Source organism: Pezoporus wallicus, unplaced genomic scaffold, assembly GCF_028554395.1.
Source record: "Pezoporus wallicus isolate ANWC-B61680 ecotype Strahan unplaced genomic scaffold, APGP_CSIRO_Pwel_v1 contig_8824, whole genome shotgun sequence".
In the NCBI taxonomy this organism is placed as follows: domain Eukaryota; kingdom Metazoa; phylum Chordata; class Aves; order Psittaciformes; family Psittacidae; genus Pezoporus; species Pezoporus wallicus.
This window is the reverse complement of record NW_026642442.1, coordinates 66,473-89,473: the sequence shown is the minus strand read 5'-3', so window position 1 is coordinate 89,473 and position 23,001 is coordinate 66,473. Positions and strand designations below refer to the sequence as shown.

The 23,001-nt window shown below is 62.3% G+C and overlaps 1 protein-coding gene across 1 annotated transcript; it reads left to right on the top strand.

Annotated features, from left to right (window-relative positions):
- Window positions 1–3,174: 3,174 nt before the first annotated feature.
- Window positions 3,175–22,522, top strand: ANO9 (anoctamin 9). The gene is made up of 26 exons (XM_057430623.1): window positions 3,175–3,488; window positions 3,893–5,220; window positions 7,680–7,867; window positions 8,931–9,104; window positions 9,301–9,417; window positions 10,260–10,396; window positions 10,670–10,719; window positions 12,686–12,744; window positions 13,184–13,266; window positions 14,511–14,645; window positions 14,735–14,831; window positions 15,262–15,322; window positions 16,431–16,513; window positions 16,899–17,003; window positions 17,740–17,904; window positions 17,974–18,010; window positions 18,440–18,551; window positions 18,707–18,764; window positions 18,891–18,988; window positions 19,090–19,259; window positions 19,678–19,830; window positions 20,296–20,443; window positions 21,060–21,176; window positions 21,372–21,465; window positions 21,563–21,675; window positions 22,455–22,522. The coding sequence occupies exons 1-26, from the start codon at window positions 3,175–3,177 to the stop codon at window positions 22,480–22,482; spliced, it is 4,224 nt and encodes a 1,407-aa protein (XP_057286606.1). The 3' UTR covers window positions 22,483–22,522.
- The last annotated feature ends 479 nt before the right edge of the window (window positions 22,523–23,001 follow it).

The window sequence follows — 23,001 nt, the reverse complement described above, 5'->3', positions numbered from 1 at the left end:
CAAGCCATTCCCCTTGGCCTGTCCCTACAGGCCCTTGTCCCAAGCCCCTCTCCAGGTTTCCTGCAGCCCCTTCAGGCACTGGAGCTGCTCCCAGGTCGCCCCTTCTCTTGTCCAGGCTGCCCCAGCCCAGCTCTCTCAGCCTGGCTCCAGAGCAGAGCTGCTCCAGCCCTCGCAGCATCCCCATGGCCTCCTCTGGCCTTGCTCCAGCAGCTCCATCAATGCATGAACTCACCTCAGGACTTGCTCATCCCCCTCATGGCCGGCACTGCCCGAGACAGAGGCTCAAGAACTGCTCTGACCACACAAAACAGGGCGGGAGGAGGGAAGCAGTCCCAATGGGACTGAGATTCCTGGTGGATTCAGGTGTGCTGACAACCTAAGGTGTCCGTTCCACTGCCACGAGCTCCCAATGTGGTCTTTGGTGAGCAACACCCGAGCTTGTGAAACCGGGAGACGCCGCTGTTGGAGGCGTCAGGAGTTTGCCAAGGAAGCACAAAATTCTGCCTTCTCTCACCAAGAAAGTAGGAAGAGGGGGGGAATGAACACAGAAAACCTTTCAGCTGTGAAAGGCAGAGTGGTGCCATGGGCACATAGACTCGCACTGAAGCAGCACTGCAGCAATATTCACCGGTAAATCCTGTATCTTCTGGCAAAAGCAACCAAAACCCACGCTATAAAGTAAATGGCTCCATCCTACACACACGTTCCTTGAATTATTCAGGGCTGAGCACTCTCCACAGGCTGTTGTGTGGCTTCCAGCTGCCCCAGACTCCGCTTTCCCACCAGCCCCATCCTGAGGCCGTGGTTTTCCCAGGCCCCGCTTCTTTCTGTGATGGATATCGACCGTTTGACCACTTTTTCCTTTGCAAAACTAACGTGAGAGTGCTTTGCTGCGAAGGTTTGTCCGTCCGGGGCTGGAGCTGCTTCTCCAGGTACATCCCAGGGCATTGTGCTGCTCCTGTGTCCCCCACCAATTCATGTAACAGCTCATCCCCTCCCTACCTGGAGCAGAGCTTACGTTCCCACTGTCAGTTTGAGCCCATCACCCCTACAGTCCCTGACGAAGGGCTCCCCTCCAGCATCCCTGGAGCCCCCTTCCTGCAGGAGCAGGCGGGGAAACGCGGGGAGGAACGAGGCACCGCTCCCGTGCCTGCACTTACCAGCCATGGCCACGCGGTGGCAGCAGCGCCCCGGGCAGGGCGCTGCGGTGCCGCGGCCGGAGCCGCCCCAAGCCGCTCGCTCATCGCCGCTGCTCCCCAAAGGGCTTTTCACCGTCTCCTGGGGAGCACTCCACCGGATCAGCCCTGGGGCCTGCCAGGGCGGCAAGCATTAGTCAGGCTTCAGACGCTGGTTCAGCATCACTGCCTTCCGCTCGAGGCTTTTCTTCCCTCTCCTTCACCCCGCAGTCAAGCCTTACGCTCATCTCTCTCCCAGCGTACTCAGCAGGTTTCCCAGGCACTTGTAGCTGCTTCTGACCAATGGCTTCCAAATGAGGGGGGAAACACAAAGTAGAAACGTTTCTCTTTATTTTCCCCACCACTTCGTACACTCGCTCACAAACTGAACTGCAAAGTCCTGTAGTGGCCAAGGGCATCCCCAGTGCTGGGCTCCCAGCCAGCTCCTGCCTTCACTGGGGCAACAGCACCCATGAACCTCTGCTCCAAACCAGTTTGTGAGTGACACAAAGGTGGTTCAGGGACACAGCCCCAACAATCGGAGCTGAGAAACATAGAATCACAGAACCATAGAATGGTTTGGGTTGGAAAGGACCTTAAGATCATCCAGTTCCAACCCCCTGCCATGGGCAGGGACACCTCACACTAAACCATGGCACCCAAGGCTCTGTCCAACCTGGCCTTGAACACTGCCAGGGATGGAGCATTCACAGCCTCCCTGGGCAACCCATTCCAGTGCCTCAGCACCCTCACAGGAAAGAATTTCCTCCTTAGATCCAATCTAAACTTCCCCTGTTTCAGTTTGAACCCGTTACCCCTTGTCCTGTCACTGCAGTCCCTAATGAAGAGTCCCTCCCCAGCATCCCTATAGGCCCCCTTCAGATACTGGAAGCTGCTCTGAGGTCTCCCCGCAGCCTTCTCTTCTCCAGGCTGAACAGCCCCAACTTTAACATCTGGACCACCTCTCCTGAAGGGTCTTTCTGCTTTCACATCCTTCTGTGCACAGGGGAAGGCAACACCTGTTAAACTCTTCTGCAAATGACAAAGTAAACCCCAAGATGCTGGGAACTGAAAAGAGCAAATGAATGTTTTATCACCATCCTAAACCTGGGATGTTGGCGTGCAGTGAGCTCTGGGCACCCAGAAGAGGAGCTCCTGTCAGAAAGCATCAGTCAGGAGGGATGCAGGTGGGCACCACCACGAAATCACATCCCTGCACCCAGCTGGGGTTACTGGGGCAGGGGCTGACACCAGCTCACCCGGTGCAGTCACCACGGCCCAAAGTGGTTGGGGTCTATGGGGCCAATGCGATGCCACAATGGATTAGGATGGGAACCCATCATGGGTGCAGCAGCAGAGCAGGGCGATACCTGCACTGATTCCGGCTGCTTACAAAGGGGTTGTGGTTGCAACGGATGCACCACAGCTCCACACTTCATGACTAAGCTGATTTTCCACCAGTAAAGTGGAAGGTACAACATCTCCCTCCCTGATCTGGGGTTTCCAAGCTCTGTCCTCAGCACCAGTGCCCCAAGAGCAGTGACTGCTGAGGCAGAGCATTGAGGGGGGGCTGCTTGGGAAGGAAAGCACCAAAAGAGGAACCCCATTGGTCTGATTGCTGCCCTAGTGCAAGGAGATCAATCTTGCCAAGGCAAAGCCAGATTCCTCCTAAACAGAGGGAAACACACTGTCTGCTCCAGGGTGGGCTCTGCTCCCAAGGAACAAGGGATGGGACAGGAGGAAACGGCCTCAAGCTGCACCAGGGCAGGTTTAGATGGAGCTGAGGAATAATTCCTGCCCCAGAGGGTGCTCAGGCATTGGAACAGGCTGCCCAGGGAAGGGCTGCAGGCACCGGCCCTGCAAGTGTTCACACCCCATGGAGGCCTCAGTGCCATGGTTTAGGGGTGGCCTTGGCACTGCTGAGGAACGGTTGGACTGGATGAGCTTGAAGGGCTTTTCCAATTGAGTTGATTCTACGACCTATGAAGCACCGTGAGAGATGCTACAGGGTTCAATACCTGGACACAGCCCCCCTGCAGGCACAAACTCACCTTCCCCGCTGCCCCACAAAGCCCACGAGCTCTGGGGACCACTGCCCGGTGCCCACATTCACCCCTTGGCCCATGTGAGAGGTGCTGAGTCCCCCAGCCTGGCGCTGCAGAGCCGCAGGAGGAAGCAGCAGCGCGCGGGTGTCCCACGCCTCACCCCATCCTGCCTCACCCGGCAGCGCCCATGGGGCAAAGGTCTCTGCCGGGACACGGGGAAAGCAGGATGGATGCGGCCAGACTCCGCTCCATCCCTGGGCGCACAGGGGTAGGTGTGCACACAGGGCAGGCACACACCCGGGATAAAGGCAGTTTCCCCGTCCCGGCCGGCCCTGCAGGTCTCCTTTGGGATGCTCAAGGTCTGCCCGCTCCTTCCCCTGCTCCGTTTCCTTACCCACAGCACGACCCTGGCAAACAACTTCCTTTATTCCCGTTCTAAACTCACAGGTCTGGTTCAGACCTGGCCAAGGCACTTGGCAAAGCCACAGCGGTGCCGGCTCCACCGGGAACACCACTCGGGAAGCGCTGCCCTTCCCCATGGAGTCGCAGCCGGATTGCCCTCCAGGACTGCCCGTATCTAAGAGGAACCCGCAGCAACAGCGAGTCCTGCCAGCCCCGGCTTACCACAGCACCTTTCCCTCACCCTGTGTAAACAGCCCTGCCCTGCTCCAGGCCACAGACGGCTCCACGTGGACCAAGCCTCTGCGCACAAAGCCCCCAGCGGCTGCCCCAGCATCCCAGCGCGACCGCCGTCAGGAAAGCAGAGGCTGCAGCAGGGGTCCTCCAGCGCCTCCCACCTACCGGCAGTGACAGGGTGCGGAGCAGCAGCAGGGCTCTGGGGAGCGGAGCGGTCAGAGCACGCTTTGATGCTTCCCTCCCCAGCGGGAGCAGATTCCGGGTCTCAAGGGCCATAAAACGCTTCCAGATGTTCCGGTCATCAATGACACCAAACCCTGACGCCCCCCATAGAGCGGTTACCCGTGGGGACAAAGAGCACAGGACTTCCAGCACGGGCTTTGCCGGCCGCGGAGGTGCGGGGAAGGAACCCTCGCTCTCTGCTCAGCCCTTCCAGGAAGCCGCGTTTCCTCCGAGGTTCACACAAGGGTTCTGGGGCCACAAAAGGAAACCAAAGCGGTGCGGAGCAAACCGGGCACGGCCCAGGGCAGGAGGCAGGGAGCTGCACTCAGGTGGAAGAGCCTCGGCGCAGCGTCCTCCCTTACCTGGAGCCCAGGCTCTGCCCCTTGCCCCGTCAAACTCCCCCTGGCCCCATCCCATCGGCTCCCGAGGCGGGCGCTGCTCCCCCCATCCTCTCACCCCCCCGTTCCCCGTGGCCCGGCCGCCCCCAGGCTCCGCTTCGGCGCTGCTCGGGCTCGGGCAGCTCCGCTCCGCACCTCCTCCTCCTCCTCCTCCTCCTCCTGCTCCCGCCCGGGGCCGGGCAGCGGCAGCCGCACGCGGAAGCCGAATCCCTGCGGGCTCCAGGGGAGAGCCGGGGCAGGGAGCGGCGGCTCCGCGGGACCCTGCGGCGCTCCCCGGGGCGAGGAGGGAGGCTCCGCTCGGCTCCGCTCGGCTCCGCTCCGCTCCGTTCCGCTCGGCTCCGCTGGGCTCGGCTCGGCTCCGCCATGCAGGTAGGACGCGGGACCCGCTCCCGGGGGGGTTTGCAGCCCCCGGAGCCAGCCGCAGCCCGGGCACACGGGGCACAGCGCGCTCGGGCGCTGCCGCTTTCAGCCCTCGGAGCGCTCTGAGCCCTGCAGAGCCCCCGATCCCCTTCCCGGGGAGCGACCTCATCCCCCCCCCCCCCGTGACAGGGGCACGGGTGTGCGGGGCCGGCTCTGCCACCCCCGCTGCACGGGGACCAAGCGCCACACAGCAGCCGAGGTGCCGCGGGGTCACCCATGGCCCCACGTGTTGGCACCAGAGCACAGGGGTGCCAGAGGATGGTCTGGACCGAGACCGGGTCTTCAGCTCGTATAAAACCAGGAAGAGGCACTTAGAGCTGCGAGGTGACGGCCCCAGAGGCTTCAGGAGCACCTCAAAGGGGAGAGGGGAGATGAGGCTTGTTTCTTTGGCTAGAAAAGACAAGGTGTGGGTTTCTCCCACCCAGAAAGGCAGGGAGACTCAAGGGTGCGTCTCGTGAATGCCCGCGTGTGTCAGTGACCTGCTCCATGAGACTGACAGGCTCCTTGGGAAACGATGAGGTAAAGCTGGAAGTGCTCTGAGCCATCACAGTGCGCATCCTGAGACAGGAGGGATTTGATCATCCCGGTGTGGGAGACGGGAACCACCCAAACCCTCCCTGGGCCCCGGTTAGGAAATAAAACAAGGACAGGAGATGCCACCCAGGTGCATCGCCTCAGTTACTCACTCAGGTGAGTGCATTCCAGCCCAGGAGTGCCTGCTCCCCTTTCCCTGGATCCGATAACCCCACACAGGGCAGGGGGTACCTGGTCTGTACCATAGGGACCAGGACCCCCTGACAGAGCAGCAGAGAAACCTGCTCCGGGGCAGGGAAACCCTCTTTAACACTGAAATCCCTGCTTCTCCTTGTGCCGGCTGCTTCTCCCGCACCTTTGCACAGCGCAATTCCAGCCCCAGGGCAGGAAAGAGGGAAAGGCCCCGTCCTCAGTGATAACAGGGATTAGAGTCCAGGCTTTATCCAGCAGCCCCAAGCAGGGTGGCCCTGCCTGCACATGGGACCGACCCGCCTGCCCTGCGCTGTGGAGTGAAGCCATCACCGGCAGGGTCCTGGTCCCTGGGATGGGAAGTGAATGGATGCGGGAGAATGAGGGACCCCGACCCCTGCTGCAGGATTCAGCTGCCTCCAAGCCACGTCCAGCCCCAGGGCAGGCCGGGCTCCTGCACAAGCAGCCACGGCTCAAAGCTGCCTTTGCCCTGTGATGGATCCAACCTGCTGCGATGCTGCTCTCCCATCACCAGGGTGTGCACATCCCACCCTGCACTGATGCAGGTTTAGCGGTTACCCCACAGAGCTGGGCACCGGGGTGGCCTGTGCTAAACAACCCACAGATTCCTGCCCAGTTCCAGCCCTGTGCACCAGGCACTAAATCCCATCACTGTGGGAGCACAGAGGGATGCCAGGTCCTGCTAACCTGACATCCTTAACACCTACACATGTGTACATGGGTGGCCCGAGCAGCATCCCAGTGCTGGGGAGGGACTCTTCGTTAGGGGTTGCAGTGACAGGACAAGGGGTAACGGGTTCAAACTGAAACAGGGGAAGTTTAGATTGGATCTAAGGAGGAAATTCTTTCCTGTGAGGGTGCTGAGGCACTGGAATGGGTTGCCCAGGGAGGTTGTGAATGCTCCATCCCTGGCAGTGTTCAAGGCCAGGTTGGACAGAGCCTTGGGTGCCATGGTTTAGTGTGAGGTGTCCCTGCCCATGGCAGGGGGCTGGAACTGGATGATCTTAAGGTCCTTTCCAACCCAAACCGTTCCTTGATTCTATGGTTCTTGGGGTTTGACTGGAAAATCAGAGTGCACCAAGTCCCTGATGGGATTAGAAATCAGGGATTGCTACTGCAGGCAGGTGGGGAAGCAGGGCAGGAGCTGGCTGCATCAGGTCAGGGACCAGCAGGTTATGACTGGGAGCGCTGATGGAGGAGGATGCTCTGGGGATGCTCTGCAGGCTCAGCCCCAGTGCCCTCAGGGAAGGTCCCGAGGCACAAGCAGGGGCTGGCAGCTCCATCAGGGATAAGGTTCCAATAGCCCAGCCTGGCTGCACAAAGCCCCATGGCTGGATACATCCCACTGTGAGCCTACCTTGGCAATCCCATCCGCAGCTCCCCAGGAAAGGGATGCACTGGTCAGGATGCTTCAGCTCCAGAGCAGGGAACCGTGCTGTAGGTGGTGGAGCTGGGGGTCACCTGAAAGAGAAGCTGATACCAGCAGGTCCATGCACCCCATCTTGAGCTGCTGGGGTCAGCAGCAGCAGGGCAGAGGTGCCGAGGGGCATTAGAACACCTTAAAACCCTTGCTCCCAAAGGGTGGGTTCCCCTCCGCATCCGCAGCCCCAGGCAGGGAATCCCGGCAGGATGAGGCTGACAGGGACCAGCCGAGCAGCAATGGGATAGATCAGCACCAGCATCAGAGCCGCAGCAATGGGGCAGAGCCCAGTAAGGCTCCCATCTGCTGCACTGGGCCCAGAGAGCGGCTCTGAGCCAGGGACATGGAGCTGCTGCACCCACCACGGGTTTACCCCCCCGGGGAGACCAACCCAGGCCAAAGCCCAATTACCCCAACCCCCAAACCTGCTTAGGGCTTTGGCAGGGCAGAGGATGCGCTTTAACCCCCCACCGCCCCCATCCTGCCCCAAATCGGGTGCCTTCAGCAGTGAGGAGCTCTGGTTCCTGTTGAACAGCCCCTGGGGGAGAGCAGCCCCCTTCCCACCTCGTCTCCGCTGTCTCCTTGCGGCTCTGCTGCTCTGGGTGACGCCTGGTCCCAGATCCTCGTGTGTGGGCGCGCTTCATCCCTCCCCTCATCCCGGGCTCTGCTGCTCCCACGGCCCCGTTCCCCAGCGAACGCTCTGGAGCCAGATCTTACATCAGGGCAGGGTTGCACCAGAGCTTGCAGCCGGATGAACTCGTCTGCCCGGCCCCGGTTCAGGGCACGGTGTCCTCGGTGGCCGCACTGGTACTGATGGTAGCCCCTTCCCCTGGCAGCCCCGTGCCCTCGGGAGCAGCAGCGCATCTGTGCGGCCACAGCGGATCGCAAACCCGCTCCCAAAACGCTGGGTTTAAGGCAGGATCCATTGCCCCGTTCCCAGCACCATCCACGGAGCGTGTCCTTACCAAACCCACCGCAGTCACTGGGACCTGGAGCCTGACACACTCCTGCACGTCCCCTCTTGCCCAAGAGGGAGCTGTGGCTGCAGAACCAGGCAGGATGAGATCACACCAGGGGAGCCAGGCACCGAGGACAGGGACAAAGGGGTCTGAAGCTGATGTGCCCCAGCTCTGGGTGCCCACCGGCCCCGGGCCACCCAGGGGTGCTCAGTGCAGCATCCCTCAGCAGAGGGACAGGGAATCACAGCGGGCACTTTGCTCTGTGCCCCCCCCAGAGCCGCCCCACTGGGGTGCCTGAGCCTGGAGCAGGGAGGGGGAGCATCCGTGTTCACCCCTTTCTCTGGGGCCAGTAGCCCACAGGAGAGACCAAGCACCAGCAGCTCACCCTCCCCGCTGCCCCTTGGCCACAGGCAGAGGCATCCATGGCATTTCCCAAGGATTGGGAACATCATCACAACATAAAACTCCCTTTCCCACTCACCCCAGCAGCGCCCTGGCTGACAGGAGCACCCCAGTAAAGGACTGTGCAAGCCACTGCAGCAGGGACAGAGGGGCCAAGCGCTGACTCTCTTCAGGTACAAACACTGGGGCATTGGGTGAAACAAGGAGCGAAGTCCAGAGCAGAGGGAGGGTTTCTCCCCTGCGGTTCCCTGACATCCCCAGCGTGAGCAGACATGGGACGTGAGGAGGCCGCGCGCTCCTCCAGGATCCCAATAGAGCTGGATGTGGCTCAGGAACACCCCACACTGGAGACAGGAGCGTATGGAGAAGGCTCCAGACAAGCCTGCTCTCACCCTCTCCGTGGGCATGGGCAGGGAAGCAGCCGGGGGGCCTCCAGCTGACGCTGGGATGCAGTTTCAGCTGCACGGGCTCTCTTCTGATGCACCACAGCCTGGTCCCGATGCCCGCAGCAGGCTCTGCTCTGGGCATCCCGGTGTCACGCACGCATCCGCAGAGAGAGGTTTGCTCCGTGCCCGGCCACGGAGCCTGCTGAGACCTCCGGGGTTTTCTCTTGCCAGGACGAGATCCTGCTGACCCCCTGGAGGGATTTTCCTGTGGAAGATGTGGAATCTGCCCCCTCCCTGGTGAGTTCTGCTCCCTCCGCACCCAGAGAGCTCAGCACAGCCCAGAGGGGCAGCGCCAAGGCAGCAGCTGCCTCCGTTTCCCCATCAGAGGGGCCTCACACACAGTCATGATCCAGCCCCAAACCCCGGAGAGCCTGGAGCAGGGAGCGCTGTCCCCTTGCCATGCCATTGATTCCCTGCTGGTCTCTATGGGCAGGAGGAAGAGAAGTGGGATTTTGTCCTGGTGAGCGACATCCATGAAGTGGGCAGCGAGAGGGAGATCAAGAGGAAGAAGTTCCTGGATGAGCTGAGCAAGAAGGGGTTCACCATCAAGGTGAGGAACAGGCACTTGGCTCTGTCACGGTACCCAGGATCCAGGCCTGGCTTGGGATCCTGAATCCCAGGACATGGGAGAGACCTGAAACATTGAGCCCATCACTGCTGGGAAATGAACTGCTTGCCCAAGGGGGCCTTGCAGCTCTGCCCCATCCCTGCTCTGCCACATCCCTGCTCTGCCCCATTCTCTGCTCTGCCCCATCCCTGCTCTGCCCCATTCCCTGCTCTGCCCCATTCCCTGCTCTGCCCCATTCCCTGCTCTGCCCCATCCCAGCTCTGGCCCATTCCCTGCTCTGCCCCATTCCCTGCTCTGCCCCATTCTCTGCTCTGCCCCATCCCTGCTCTGCCCCATTCCCTGCTCTGCCCCATTCCCTGCTCTGCCCCATCCCTGCTCTGCCCCATCCCTGCTCTGCCCCATTCCCTCCTCTGCCCCATCCCTGCTCTGCCCCATCCCTGCTCTGCCCCATTCCCTGCTCTGCCCCATCCCTGCTCTGCCCCATTCTCTGCTCTGCCCCATTCTCTGCTCTGCCCCATTCCCTGCTCTGCCCCATTCCCTGCTCTGCCCCATTCTCTGCTCTGCCCCATTCCCTGCTCTGCCCCATCCCTGCTCTGCCCCATTCCCTGCTCTGCCCCATTCCCTGCTCTGCCCCATTCCCTGCTCTGCCCCATCCCTGCTCTGCCCCATCCCTGCTCTGGCCCATTCCCTGCTCTGGCCCATTCCCTGCTCTGCCCCATTCCCTGCTCTGCCCCATCCCTGCTCTGCCCCATCCCTGCTCTGCCCCATCCCTGCTCTGCCCCATCCCTGCAGTTTCCTCCCATCTCTTCTCTCCCTGCCATTAGAAAATCGAGGACCAGAAGCTCTTCTATGGGGTCCGTGCCCCGAAGCTCCTCTTCCGGCAGTACCAGTGGCTCCTGAGGAACCCCGACAGCCGGCAGCAGAGCCCCGACGGCCACCACGATGTAGCGGTGACCACGAGGTGGGTGCTGAGCTGGACGCTCACCGCCAGCACCCTGTGCTTCCCTCTCCCCACACCAGCACCCCCCTTGCAGCAGGGCCTGGCTTTCCGTGCTCCACAAAGCGCCCAACAGCCGGATTCCCATTGCTTCCCCGCTTCCTTCCCTGGATTTTGGTGCCCACCTTCTCCCTTCCCTCCCTGGTTCTCCAGGGCCCCACAACACACGCACTACGAGTAGTGCACACGTGCCCGTATCCCCAGAGCAGCCTTTATCCACGCTCTCTCCCTGCTCAGGATACGGATCGTCAACTTCATCCTGCAGAACACGGTGACGCCCGAGCTCGGTAAGGGAATGGGGCTGGAGGGATCTGCACAAGGCTCCTGCCCCATGGTGGGCACAGGCACCCTGGGGGCATGCAGAGGGGGGACAAAGCCGGGGCGCAGCTCAGACACAGAACTTGTGCTGCATCTGGAGGCTGGGACACCGGGAGTGCAGGACCCAGCTGCAGCCTCTACTCCCTCTCCCCAAGCCCATCGCTGCTCCTGGTGTCCCCAGAGGAGCTGGTCCCTCCCTGGCACCCCAGGATGAGCACTCAGGGCGCTGGCTCTGAGCATCCACCCCAGTACAAGCAGGCTCTGAGCATCCATCCCAGTACAAGCAGGCTCTGAGCATCCACCCCAGTACAAGCAGGCTCTGAGCATCCACCCCAGTCCAAGCATCCACCCCAGTCCAAGCAGGCTCTGAGCATCCACCCCAGTCCAAGCAGGCTCTGAGCATCCATCCCAGTACAAGCAGGCTCTGAGCATCCACCCCAGTCCAAGCAGGCTCTGAGCATCTACCCCAGTAAAGCAGGCTCTGAGCATCCACCCCAGTCCAAGCAGGCTCTGAGCATCCACCCCAGTAAAGCAGGCTCTGAGCATCCATCCCAGTACAAGCAGGCTCTGAGCATCCACCCCAGTAAAGCAGGCTCTGAGCATCCACCCCAGTACAAGCAGGCTCTGAGCATCCATCCCAGTACAAGCAGGCTCTGAGCATCCACCCCAGTACAAGCAGGCTCTGAGCATCCACCCCAGTCCAAGCAGGCTCTGAGCATCCACCCCAGTACAAGCAGGCTCTGAGCATCCACCCCAGTACAAGCAGGCTCTGAGCATCCATCCCAGTCCAAGCAGGCTCTGAGCATCCACCCCAGTCCAAGCAGGCTCTGAGCATCCACCCCAGTACAAGCAGGCTCTGAGCATCCACCCCAGTCCAAGCAGGCTCTGAGCATCCACCCCAGTCCAAGCAGGCTCTGAGCATCCACCCCAGTCCAAGCAGGCTCTGAGCATCCACCCCAGTCCAAGCAGGCTCTGAGCATCCATCCCAGTCCAAGCAGGCTCTGAGCATCCACCCCAGTCCAAGCAGGCTCTCGAGACGCTGGCTCTGAGCATCCACCCCAGTCCAAGCAGGCTCTGAGCATCCATCCCAGTCCAAGCAGGCTCTGAGCATCCACCCCAGTCCAAGCAGGCTCTGAGCATCCATCCCAGTCCAAGCAGGCTCTGAGCATCCACCCCAGTCCAAGCAGGCTCTGAGCATCCACCCCAGTCCAAGCAGGCTCTGAGCATCCACCCCAGTCCAAGCAGGCTCTGAGCATCCATCCCAGTCCAAGCAGGCTCTGAGCATCCATCCCAGTCCAAGCAGGCTCTGAGCATCCATCCCAGTACAAGCAGGCTCTGAGCATCCATCCCAGTCCAAGCAGGCTCTGAGCATCCATCCCAGTACAAGCAGGCTCTGAGCATCCACCCCAGTCCAAGCAGGCTCTGAGCATCCACCCCAGTCCAAGCAGGCTCTCGAGACGCTGGCTCTGAGCATCCACCCCAGTCCAAGCAGGCTCTGAGCATCCATCCCAGTCCAAGCAGGCTCTGAGCATCCACCCCAGTCCAAGCAGGCTCTGAGCATCCACCCCAGTACAAGCAGGCTCTGAGCATCCATCCCAGTCCAAGCAGGCTCTGAGCATCCACCCCAGTCCAAGCAGGCTCTGAGCATCCACCCCAGTACAAGCAGGCTCTGAGCATCCACCCCAGTCCAAGCAGGCTCTGAGCATCCACCCCAGTCCAAGCAGGCTCTCGGGGCGCTGGCTCTCTGGCTCTGAGCCCTCCTGGCTCGCTCCCAGCCCAGCACCGCCCGTGGCGCAGCAGCACACCCGCAGGGATTAGCGCTGATCCCGCTGATCCCAGCCTCTCCCAGGCTTCCGTCTGCTGCCCTCCGAGGCGCGGGGTGCTCCTGCCTGGCAGGGCAGAGCAGAGCCCCACTGACCCCCCCTCTGCCTCCAGAGAAGCTGCAGGACCTGATCAAGAAGAAGGTTTTTGAGGCCGCGTTTCCCCTGCACGAGGTGAGGCCGAGCACACGGCGATGGGGCACGGGCACGGGAGGTGCAGGAGCAAGAACGGGGGAGCCGTTGGGTCATGTGGATGAGGGCACAGCAGAGCTCCCAGCGGCAGCCTGGGCATCACAGAGCCATGAATCAGCCAGGCTGGAAAAGCCCTTCCAGCTCATCCAGCCCAACCATTACCCAGCCCTGCCAAGGCCACCACTGCCCCATGGCACCGAGGCCTCGTCTCCTCGGTGTGTGAGCACCTGCAGAGCCGGTGCCTGCAGCCCTGCCCTGGGCAGCCTGTTCCAATGCCTGAGCACCCTCTGGGGCAGGAATTGTTCCTCAGCTCCATCTAAACCTGCCCTGGTGCAGCTTGAGGCCGTTTCGTCCCATCCCTTGCCCGGGTATCGAGGCTCTCCGGATGTTCCTGTGTCCGACCGAGTTCTCTGCTCCGCAGAAAGGAGAGCTGAGCGAATTCCTGAAGGAGAAATGGGCTCGCTGGAGAGTTATCTTCTGCCGCCAGCCCATCGAGAAGATCAGGTAACGCAGCACGAGAGGCCCAGGACGTCCCTCAGCGAAGGTCCCACCTGAAACCCGGGAGCTTTATGCCCTTTATGCTCCTGTTTCCATCATTACCTTGAGCCTGGCTCCCCCCTCAAGCACTGGGCTCCCTCTGAAGCCTGAGAGCTCTTTGCCAGGGGCCCTCGCTACGGCACCAGCTCCATTTGCTCATCCTGCAGCATCCAAGAGCCCCGCAGACACAAGGGTTTAATGGGCCCCTGGGTTTCCAACCGCAATCAAAGGGAAGGTGAGGCGGGAGCAGAGCATCAGAGGCTGAGCCTGGGGCCACGTTAGCACTGCGGGAAGAGCACGGCGCTTGGCTCAAGGGGGAGGAAGGAGCAGCCGTGCTCGGGAAGGAGGGCAGAGGCACACGCACATCCCTGCGGTGTCAGGGGGCTGGGCAAGGCAGGGGAAGGGCTCAGCACCGTCCCTGAGCGCTGCTGGGCAGTGAATTCCCTGGACCAGAGGAGGGCAGGCCGAGCCATCGGTAGTTGCCATCCTCACCCATCCCAACCCGCACCGGAGCTAAGGGGATGCTGCCTCCAGGAGGCAGGGAAAGCATCGCAGGGGGGACTGAGCCACCACAGCCCGCACCCCCCGCAAGCCTGGCATACCCAGAACTGTTCTGCAGGCACCGGTTGCAGCTTGGGCCCTCACCATCCCCACCTCCCTGACCTGGCGCACACCGGTCCCACAGGCTCTCCCCTTCCCTCCTTCATGGAAAGGCAGGAGCAGCACCCATGGACCATACCCCCTTCCTATCAGTGACAGCAGCTCCCCTGTGCACATTAACGGGGGGGGAAGAAAGCAAAAGGGAAAGAAAAGGCCACCAGGAGACCCCCAGCTCTTTTTCTTGCTGAAATCGCCTGGGAATGCTGCATAGAACCATAGAATAGTTACGATTGGAAAGGACCTTAAGAGCATTCAGTTCCAATCCCCCTGCATCCTGAAGCTCCTCTCCAGCCAGGCTGACTCTCCCCATCCCAAGCCCCAGGCACAGGCATCACCACACCTGGACCCTCACCCTTGGGGCTGTGAGCATCCCGTGGGGCCGTGAGCATCCCCTGGGGCCCAGCATCCCATGGGGCCATGAGCACCCCACGGGGCATCCCATGGGGCTGTGAACATCCCACGGGGCCGTGAGCATCCCCTGGGGCTTTGAGCATCCCGTGGAGGACCCCACGGGGCCGTGAGCATCCCGCGGTGCCCGCTGTCCCCCCCAGGTGGTACTTCGGGGAGAAGGCAGCGCTGTACTTCGCCTGGCTGGGCTGGTACACGTTCCTGCTGGGCATCGCCGCCGCCGCCGGGCTCCTGGTGTTCGTGGCGGGGATCACGGTGTTCAACTCCAGCCAGGTGAGGTAAGGCCTCGGGAACGCCGGGCGCACCCCGCGGGGCTCGGGGCCGGGCCGCCCCCTTTGCTCCCCTCTGCCCCTTCCTCTCCTTGCAGCAAGGAGATCTGCGAGGCCACGGGCACCATCATGTGCCCGCTCTGCGACCAGCAGTGCCCCTTCTGGCGCCTCTCCGACACCTGCACCTATGCCAGGGTACGCAGCCCCTTCCCAAGGCAGCCCCTTCCTTCCCGAGGCAGGCTGCCCCTTCCCTTCCATTTCTCCTTTCCCTTTTTCCTTTCCTTTCCCCTCCTTTCCCTTCCCTTTCCCCTTTCCCTCCCCGAGGCAGGCTCATGGCACAGGATGGGAAACGCTCCCAGCTCGTGCTGCCCCAAACCACCGGGAACTAAACCCACCCCAAAAAAACAACTACAGCACACAGGAAAACCCCACTGAGCCCTGTACTGAGGAGGAGGAGCACGGAGATCACGGTCTCCATCGCCAACAAAGTCCCACCGTCCACCCCCTTCCTGCAGGTCACCCTCCTGCAGCATCTCTGCCTGCCTCGAGGGGATCGGGGTGCCGAGAGCCCCCCCCAGCCCCGAGGTGCCCCTGCAGCCATCACCATGTTCCTCGTCCCCCCCAGGTCACCCACATGATCGACAACGAGGGGACAGTCCTGTTTGCCATGTTCATGGCCATCTGGGGTAGGTGCCTGCGGCTTGGTGCCAAGCGCACACAGCAGGAAAGAAGGGGCAGCCTCATGTGGCTTGGTGGGGGTAATAGGGGACTCCAATGCAGCTTCACCACGCAGCAGCTTTCACATCCACCTCCAGGGCCGGGCCCTCCCCTCCCCGGCAAGGCAAAGGCAAGGCAAAGGCAAGGCAAAGGCAAGGCAAAGGCAAGGCAAAGGCAAGGCAAAGGCAAGGCAAGGCAAAGGCAAGGCAAGGCAAAGGCAAGGCAAAGGCAAGGCAAAGGCAAGGCAAGGCAAAGGCAAGGCAAGGCAAAGGCAAGGCAAGGCAAAGGCAAGGCAAAGAATCACCCCTTCAGCACCCCCTACCTCAAAACTCTGCCCCCTTCATTCACCACAGCCCCCTCATGGCTTTTATAAGGCTCTGTGAGTGGGTGTTATGGGGCAGCTGCCCGGGATGGGGGGCAGCTGCAGGGAGGAGGGGCCAGCAGACCCTCATCAGCCTCCCCAGGCTGCTCCATTGCCTCTCAGCTGCGCTGGAACGAGCCCAGCAGATCCCTGTGCTCTGAGCTGACGTGGTCCCATCACCCCATAGAACCAGAGAGCAGTTGAGGCTGGAAGGGACCCTAGAGATCATCCATGACCCTACCGGCTACCCATCTCGTTTGCCTTACCACAGCAGTTACAAGCAGCACTGCAGGTGTAGGCATTGGCTCTCCACCTGCACAGCCATGGTCTGAGCACCGTGGATGGGGTCTGTGCGCTGCCGTGGGGCGGTTGACACAGGGATGAGCTCCGGGAGGTTACTCCACAGGACAAGGGGGGGGAAAGGGGCTTACAGAGGCGCAGCTCGGGATGTGAAGCCTGAACACCATCGGCCTGTTCCACTCGAGGGGTATTGTCCACTAACTCAGACGTGTGTGCTTGGCACCATGCAAAGCGCTCACCGGGTTCATGCCCCGTGCTGCAGACACTGGGGCTGGTGACATCTCGCCCACCTCCATCCCCATCCCCACACGGTGCCGCGTGTCCAGGTCCCGTTGGGGGGTAACACGATGCCCACCCCGCAGAGGGGTGACTCCAGAGCCACCCCAGTGTCACCGCGCTCCCTCCTTGCCCCACAGCCACCGTGTTCCTGGAGCTGTGGAAGAGGCAGAGAGCCAGAGTGGTCACCGACTGGGACCTGTACCGCTGGGATGAGGAGGAGGTCAGGATGCGTCTCCCCTGCTTCCAGCAGGAGCTATGGCAGCTATGCTTCAGCTGGAGCCATGGAAAAGCCCCGTCACAGGGACCCCTTTGCCCAGCTCCATTCTCTGTAGATGGAACAGCTAACGGAGGCACAAACAGCAAAGCCCACATCTGGCAGCCCTGGAAGAGACAGAGCCCTGCAGAGGGCTGAGCACACAGCAGCCACCTCACCCGCACAAGGGCTTGAACTCATCCAGCTCTGGCCTCACTGCCTGGGCTGGGCATCCACTGCCCACCCCTGTCCTCTGGTGCTGCTCATCCCGCAGCCACCCCTGGACATCCCAGCACCCGGGCTCTGCTCTGCTGGCTCCATCCCCATGCTCTGTCCTGGCTTTGTGTTGCAGGAGGAGCTGGCCCTGGAGCTGATCAATAACCTGCAGCACGAGCCCCGGCAGTACCAGCACTCCTACTTCCGCAGCACCATCATCCTCCTCCTGGTTCTGGTGATGGTACGTGCCGGGGACACAGGAAGACCTGGCTTTAGGGCACGTGGGCTTTCCCCCTTCCCTCCCCACTCTGCTGCAAGAGCAGCACCTCACAGTGTCCTGTGGAGGGCCCTGGCACAGGGTGCCCAGAGAAGCTGTGGCTGCCCCATCCCTGGCAGTGCTCAAGGCCAGGTTGGACACAGGGGCTTGGAGCAAGCTGCTCCAGTGGAAGGGGTCCCTGGAGCTGGAGGAGCTTTAAGGTCTCTTCCAACCCAAACCATTCCATGATATAGGAACAATTTGAGGCCATGCCCAGATGAGCTCTGTGAAGGGGGAAACTAGGGTTGAAGGGCTGGTGGTGCTCAGGGGGCTGGTGATGCTCAGGGGCTGATGGAGCTCAGGCACTGGTGATGCTCAGGCATTGGTGGTGCTCAGGGGGCTGATGGAGCTCAGGGGGCTGATGGAGCTCAGGGGGCTGATGGAGCTCAGGCCCTGGTGGTGCTCAGGGGGCTGGTGGAGCTCAGGGGGCTGATGGAGCTGAGGGGGCTGATGGAGCTCAGGTCCTGATGGAGCTCAGGCACTGGTGATGCTCAGGCATTGGTGGTGCTCGGGGGGCTGGTGGAGCTCAGGGGGCTGATGGAGCTCAGGTCCTGATGGAGCTCAGGTCCTGATGGAGCTCAGGTCCTGATGGAGCCCAGGCCCCGGTGGAGCTCAGGCCCCGGTGGAGCTCGCTGGGCTGGGACACATTCTGCCTGCACAGATCGCGGTGCTGGTCGGCATCGCGCACGCCCTCGTCATCTACCGGGTGGTGGCAACAGCGCTGTTCACGCAGAGCAGCTCCGAGCTCCTGCGCGAGCAGGCCGACACGGTGGCCGTGATGACGGGGGCCGTGCTGCACTACATCACCATCGTGGTCATGAGCAAGGTGCGGAGCGCGGCGCGGGCAGGGCGCTGCTCCTGGCTCTTCCGCCACCGACCCGCTCGTGTCCCGCAGGTCAACAGGCGCGTGGCCCTCTTCCTCTGCGACCTGGGTAAGGCTCCACACGGCGTCCCTTGGGCCCGCGTGCAGCCACGCTCCTGCCCGCTTCCCTTCCTCCATCCCAAAGCACCCGCTGGGCACCCACGCGCGGCCAGCAGCCCCATGCGCTGCAGGCGGCTGTCCCACGGCCACATCGTGCTTTGGGGGCAGTCGCCCTATAGGGCCGAGAGCCAGCGGGAGCAGGAAGCCGCCGCTGCTGCAGGAGCGCTCCGTGTGCTGCCCTCCCTGCTGCAGGGCCCCTTCTCCCCCCGATGGAGCCGGGCTCAGCTCCACCGCAGGGCTCGGCTGAAGGGTGGGGAAGGCTCCACAAGGGGCAGGGACTCTCCCGACCCTCAAAGAGCCGCTGTGGCACCCAAGGGGCAGCCAGGACAAGGGCTCCCCACGCCGTGACCAAGTCCCTGCGCTCTGCTCCCTCACGCAGAGAAGCCCCGGACCTTCTCCCAGCGCGAGAACACCTTCACCGTGAAGATCTTCACCTTCCAGTTCTTCACCAACTTCTCCTCGCTCATCTACATCGCCTTCTTCCTGGGGCGGTGAGCGGGGCCTGGGACCCCATGGGGGACCTCAGAAGGGCCGGAGTGGGCATGGGGACGCGGGAAGCCCCTCATGTCTCTATCGGAGCCCGGGGGCGATGTCCCCATCATCGGTGCTGGGGCTCAGCAGACGTTGCTGTTCCTTCCCTGCCCAGGATCAACGGGCACCCAGGGAACTACGTGCGCATCGCCGGCAAGTGGAGGCTGGAGGAGGTGATGCTCTGGCCCTCACCGCAGCTCCCGCCCTCCCTGCCCCACTGCCCAGCGGGGCAATGGGGAGCTCAGCTCCTGCCCTGGCCGCAGCCCGCGGACACAGCCCCTCTCCTCTCCCCCTCGCAGTGCCACCCCAGCGGCTGCATCACCGACCTCTTCATCCAGATGGCCATCATCATGCTGCTCAAGCAGACCATCAGCAACGTGATGGAGTACCTCAACCCGTGAGCCCTCCTCCTGCTGCTGGTCCCTGGGAAGGGGCTCCCTCCTTCCCCGCGCAGCCCCGCTGAGCTGCAGGCAGCACAAAGCTCTCCCTCCCTCGCAGCTGGATACGCCACCAGCTACGCAGGAAGCGGCTGCGGCGCCCCAAGAAGAGGAGGATGATGTTAGGGGAGGAAGAGGAGGCCGAGGACCCCTGCAAGAGGCAGTGGCTGAGCAATTACGAGCTCAACGAGGTCAACATCTTCAGCCTGTTTGATGAGTTCCTGGAGATGGGTACGTGGAGCAGGGGGTCAAGGAGGAGGGATGCGGGTGCAGAACCACGTCTCCCCCTTGCCTGGAGAGAGCCTGATGAGGAGCCCCAGCGTAGACAAGGAGAGCTCTGAGACGAGCTCCATCAGCCCTGGCTCACCAAGATCATCCTCAAACAAGAGAGCAGGCAATGGCCTGGCCTTGGGCCCCTGCTCTCCTCCTGCAGTGCCAAGGGAGTGGCTGGGAGCCCAAGCTCAACCTGTGTTCTGTGGGACCCCCCCAGATCCCCCTCTCCAACAGCCCTGTGGGAGGTGGGGGTCCCCAGGACATGTCTAAATCCCCCTTTCACCCCTGCAAAGCCCCCCTGGCACACGGCAGGACAAACCCTATGGGATGTCTACGGTGTGGTGGCTGCACACCAGCACCCCGTTGCCCCTCGCAGTGATCCAGTACAGCTTCACCACCATCTTTGTGGCCGCCTTTCCCCTCGCCCCGCTGCTGGCCTTCTGCAACAACCTCTTTGAGATCCACCTGGATGCCATCAAGATGATGCGGCTGCACCGGCGCATGGTGCCCAGGAAGGCCAACGACATCGGTGAGGCAGGGCACAAGGAGCCCCCTCCTTCCTGCACCACTGCTGGTGCCAATGGTGCCAGTGGGAAGCCTTTTCCCCAGTGTGAGGCCCCTGAGCATCCCCTGGCCAGGGGCTGGCATCACTCAGAACCACAGAATCCCAGCCTGGTTTGGGTTGGAAGGGACCTTAAAGCTCCTCCAGCTCCAACCCCTGTCACGGGCAGGGACCCCTTCCACTGGAGCAGCTTGCTCCAAGCCCCTGTGTCCAACCTGGCCTTGAGCACTGCCAGGGATGGGGCAGCCACAGCTTCTCTGGGCACCCTGTGCCAGCGCCTCAGCACCCTCCCAGGGAAGAGCTTCTGCCTTATCTCCAACCTGAGCTTCCCCTGCTCCAGTCTGACCCCATCACCCCTTGTCCTGTCCCTACAGACCCTGAACAGTGGCTGTGAGCTGCCCCAGGGCCTCACCGACCGCTCCTCTCCCGCAGGAATCTGGCTGCTGGTCCTGGAGGCCATCGGCATCCTGGCTGTCATCGGGAATGGGCTGGTGATCGCCATCACCTCCGACTTCATCCCCGTGCTGGTCTACAAGTACACGTACAGCCCCTGCGTGACCGGGAACAGCACTGGCGTGGAGTGAGTGCTGCCCGTCAGCCCTGCCTGCAGCAGCCCTGCCCGCTGCAGCCCTCTTTGCAGCGCCCCTGCCTCCCTCAGTGCCACCAACACAGGGGTAGGAAGCAGTTGAGCCTTTCCCCACACCAGGATGCGGGGAAAGGGAGCAGGGGAGGGTTTCCCTGGTGGCACCTTCTTCAGCATCCCAACCAGCTCACAGCACCCCTCTGGTGGGTAAACTGGAAAGAGCACCACGTAAGGACTGGGTGCCTGCATGCGCCCTCTCCAACCCTCTCCTCTGTCCTCCGAGCCTTTACTCACCGGCCAAGTCCATCAAACTGGACAGAAGCCCCAGGAACTTCCCCAGGCTTTGTGAAAGCGGGCAGCCAGGGGCGGGGGGGGAGCCCCAGATGGGTGCTGGCTCCCCCAGAACGGGAGGCTACAACCGGTGCTCAACCACAGTACCAGCCACCCGAGAACCCCCACGCCAGGGGACCCACAGAAAGGAGAGCTGCAGCCCGACAGGCTCTGCAGCAATCAGAGACCCCGGTGTGCTGGAGCAGACACGGGAGCTGCGGGCTGGGGGTCACCACAGCCCCTGGTGCAGCCACGGACCCGCAGCCACCGTGTCCCCCCGCAGCTGCTCCGCCGGTTACATCAACCACAGCCTGTCCACCTTCCGCGTCCAGGACTTCGAGTTCCACTCGAAGCTGCCCCAGCTGCCAGCAGGCTCTGTCACCAACATCACAGAGTGCAGGTAAGAGCAGCCCGCGGCCGCGGCCGTGGCCCAGCGGCATTGCCCAGCCCCTCGCTGGGACACCCGGCCTGGAGCCGGGGAGCAGGCGGTGGTGGGGAGGGCTGGGAGCCAGCCCCCCTCGGGTCCGTGGGGGAGCCGAGGCAGGGAGCAGGGCACAGGGGACCCCGTGCCAGCACCCGCGGGGCTGCGCTGCAGGTACCGGGACTACAGGAACGCCGAGGACTACGGCTACACGGTGCAGTTCTGGCACATCTTCGCCGCCCGGCTCGCCTTCCTCATCCTCTTCGAGGTGAGCACCCGGCGGGGAGGCTGGGGTGAAGGGGGAGGATGCTGACAGGGGAAGGGGGGGGCCCGGGGAGCTCCTCACTGCCCCTTGCTCTGCGCAGCACGTGGCTCTGTGCGTGAAGCTCATTGCAGCCTGGTTCATCCCCGACGTGCCCCTGTCAGTCAAGAACACGTTCCTGGGCAGGAAGCACAGCGACCTCCGTAAGGAGCTCAGGTGGGTGATGCCCACGCTCCACACAGGGCCCAGCCTCCAGCAGGACCAGGTCCATGGGCTCCAGAGCCCCACAGCAGGGGGTCACTCACCATCAGAGGCACGGTGGGGCCGCTCCTGCCCCTGCGGCAGCTCCAGCACCCTTCTCAGGGTGGCTTTCCCCCCAGCTCCCAGCCCAGCCTCTGCTACAGCAGAACAGGCTCTTCTTAAGATGAGGTGCATTACTCATAGCTGAGAATCCGTCTCCCTCCGTGCCCGTGGCTTCTAGCTCAGTCGCCTGGTTTTAGGCACTCAAGGCCAGTGAAATGAGTCCCATGGCAAGTGTTCACCATTTAGTGCTCACCAGAGGAAGGGGCTGCTTCATTTGGGCTTTTCCTTTAGGAAAAGGAAAGCTCCGAGTTAAGACACAATTTTGCCCAAATTTTCCATTTGCACTTTAAAAAACCCCACGTGAAGTCTTTCAGCTGAAACAGAACTGATGCAGCCGAGAGCCACAGCCTGGGCCGCCCCGGTGCTGCTGTCCCCACGGGCTGAGCCCTGCTCATGGTCACCAGGTCCCTGCTACCACCACAAAGGCCTGGCACAAGCAGAGCTGTGTTCGGGGAGCACCACGCTGCCACTGTTCAGCCTTCAGTCCCTGGCTCCCCCGCTGCAGGGATTTCCCACAGGCAGGGCTTCTCTCTGCACTGTGTCACTCCTTTGGCAAACAGCCTGTTCCACAATCCCCATTGCTTCCCAGTCACTCGGTTCCCTTCCACCACAACTCTCTCCTTTCCCCCCAGCATGATGGAGTACTCCACCGAGGTGTAGCCTCTGCTCCCCGAGGAGCAGCACGGATTGAGGCCGTGCCGTGGGTGCAGAGGAACCACTGCAGCAGCACAATGGGCCACGTGTCCCGGCGGTGACCGGGCTTGGACGTGAGCTGGGAAGGGACAATGCGATGGTGGCTGAGCAGGAGCAGGAGGATTTCTGCCTCCACGAGCAGGAAGGCAGTCGTGGCAGAGCCAGGGAGCTGGCTGAGAAGCTGGGAGCATCCATGGGGCAGCATCCAGCGGCTGCAAGCGAGTGCTGTTGGGCTTCCTCATTGACACCGCCTCAGTGTGCGGCACAGGAAGGGCATTTACCTCGCTCCAGGTTCCCTCTGCAGCTCTTCTTTTGCACTTTGGACCCTGTTTTCTCTGCCTCCAGTGACCTCTGGCTCTTGCACCACCGAGACACTCGAGTCCTTCCTCCTTCACCATGGCCAGCACCATCCTCCTCTCAACACGGCCACCATGAGGCTGCAGCTCCAACCCCCTGCTTTCCTGGCTGCTGGAAAACCAGAGCTGT